Raw genomic sequence first — 1368 nt, forward strand, 5'->3', positions numbered from 1 at the left:
TTCAAATTTCAACAACATCATAACAACAAATCCAAAAACACAAAACAGTACAACACTGGAATTAAAGCTATTATTTAGTTAAAATGAAGCTAAAAACATACTAATAAACTATCTGTTAATCAGAAAATACATATCACCGGAATCTAGCGCAGGTGGTTGATGCGTAGTGCGTTAGCATTGTAAATCTCAAGATGCTAAGTTCAATTCATGCGAAAAATCAAGCCTATTTCCTTTTTCTCACCTTGCCACCACCTTGAACTGAAGGCTTGCCTTTACCATTACCATCCTCAAACTTCTTCTCTTTGTTTTCCACTTTCTTTCCGTTCCTTTGCTTTTCCAAAGTTTTATTTGCTTTCTTCTCTAAGCAATACTTGTTTTCATCATCATATTGATTCTCTTCAACTTCAACTTCAACCACCACTTGCTTGAAACCATAGTCTTTCCCATGTTGATGAATTGGCCCAGAAGAAGCATCAGAAACCATAGAATCATCACTTTCATCATCTTCTGGATCAGCTTGATGAGTAGTTCCTTCATCATCCATGATGTTATCAATATCTCCATCATTATCATCTTCTATGTGGGACCCAATATACATGGTCCATCCCGATTCACTGCTTTCACATTCCTCTTCACTTCCAAAGATTTTGGATGGTTTCATCCTAAAGGCAACAACAAGGAGAATGGTTAACAAAAGAAGATAGAAAGAAGAAACAGTATATCTCTCTTAAATAGGAAAACAACAACAAATGTTTGTTTTGTTCCGACCGACGCTGCTACTGCTTTTTCGAGGTATTGTCTGTTTCGAGTCTTATGTGAACCCTCTTGTCAACTTCGGTATGTTGAGTAGAGTTAATATTTACAAAATATTCTCGGTATGTGAATCCTCTTTTTACGATTGTTTTCAAGAGAATTCAAACTTAGTCTTTACAAAGTCAAACTCTTAACACCGGCTCGACACTTTCTTGATCAGTTCACATAACAAATAAAATTTTCAAATAAGTCACTTAAAAAAAAAGTGTATATTCATAATAATAACTTAAGGATAAGTCTCACTCACCATACCATATCATGCCACAACACCTGGAAATCTAAATACCAATTAAATTCTCTGACTTACCAAGCAGCAGCCAGCTATAGAAGCAGTCAATGAAAGTGAAATACTAGAAAAAAACATAAATACAAAGAGTGTTGCTTGAATTTGAAAGGACAAAAAGGGGTGATTCATTTTTAAAGAGAAAGAAGAGCAATCATCATTAATGATTTCTCTGCACCTGTTATTAATGAGAAAGACAGATATATTTAAATGCATATTGGTAGATTGCAACAGGGCTATACAGTAAACAAAAACTAAAGAGAATATATATA

The 1368-nt window shown here is 34.2% G+C and overlaps 1 protein-coding gene across 1 annotated transcript; it reads right to left on the bottom strand.

Moving 5' to 3' along the window:
• LOC11439181 (protein SOB FIVE-LIKE 4) lies at positions 1-1081 on the bottom strand. Its single transcript, XM_039833782.1, has 2 exons — positions 769-1081; positions 1-662 (listed from the first exon to the last, which is right to left on the bottom strand). Exon 2 carries the CDS (start codon positions 659-661, stop codon positions 224-226), a length of 438 nt encoding a protein of 145 aa, XP_039689716.1. The 5' UTR covers position 662; positions 769-1081; the 3' UTR covers positions 1-223.
• Positions 1082-1368: the final 287 nt, after the last annotated feature.

Source organism: Medicago truncatula, chromosome 4 (assembly GCF_003473485.1).
Source record: "Medicago truncatula cultivar Jemalong A17 chromosome 4, MtrunA17r5.0-ANR, whole genome shotgun sequence".
NCBI lineage: Eukaryota > Viridiplantae > Streptophyta > Magnoliopsida > Fabales > Fabaceae > Medicago > Medicago truncatula.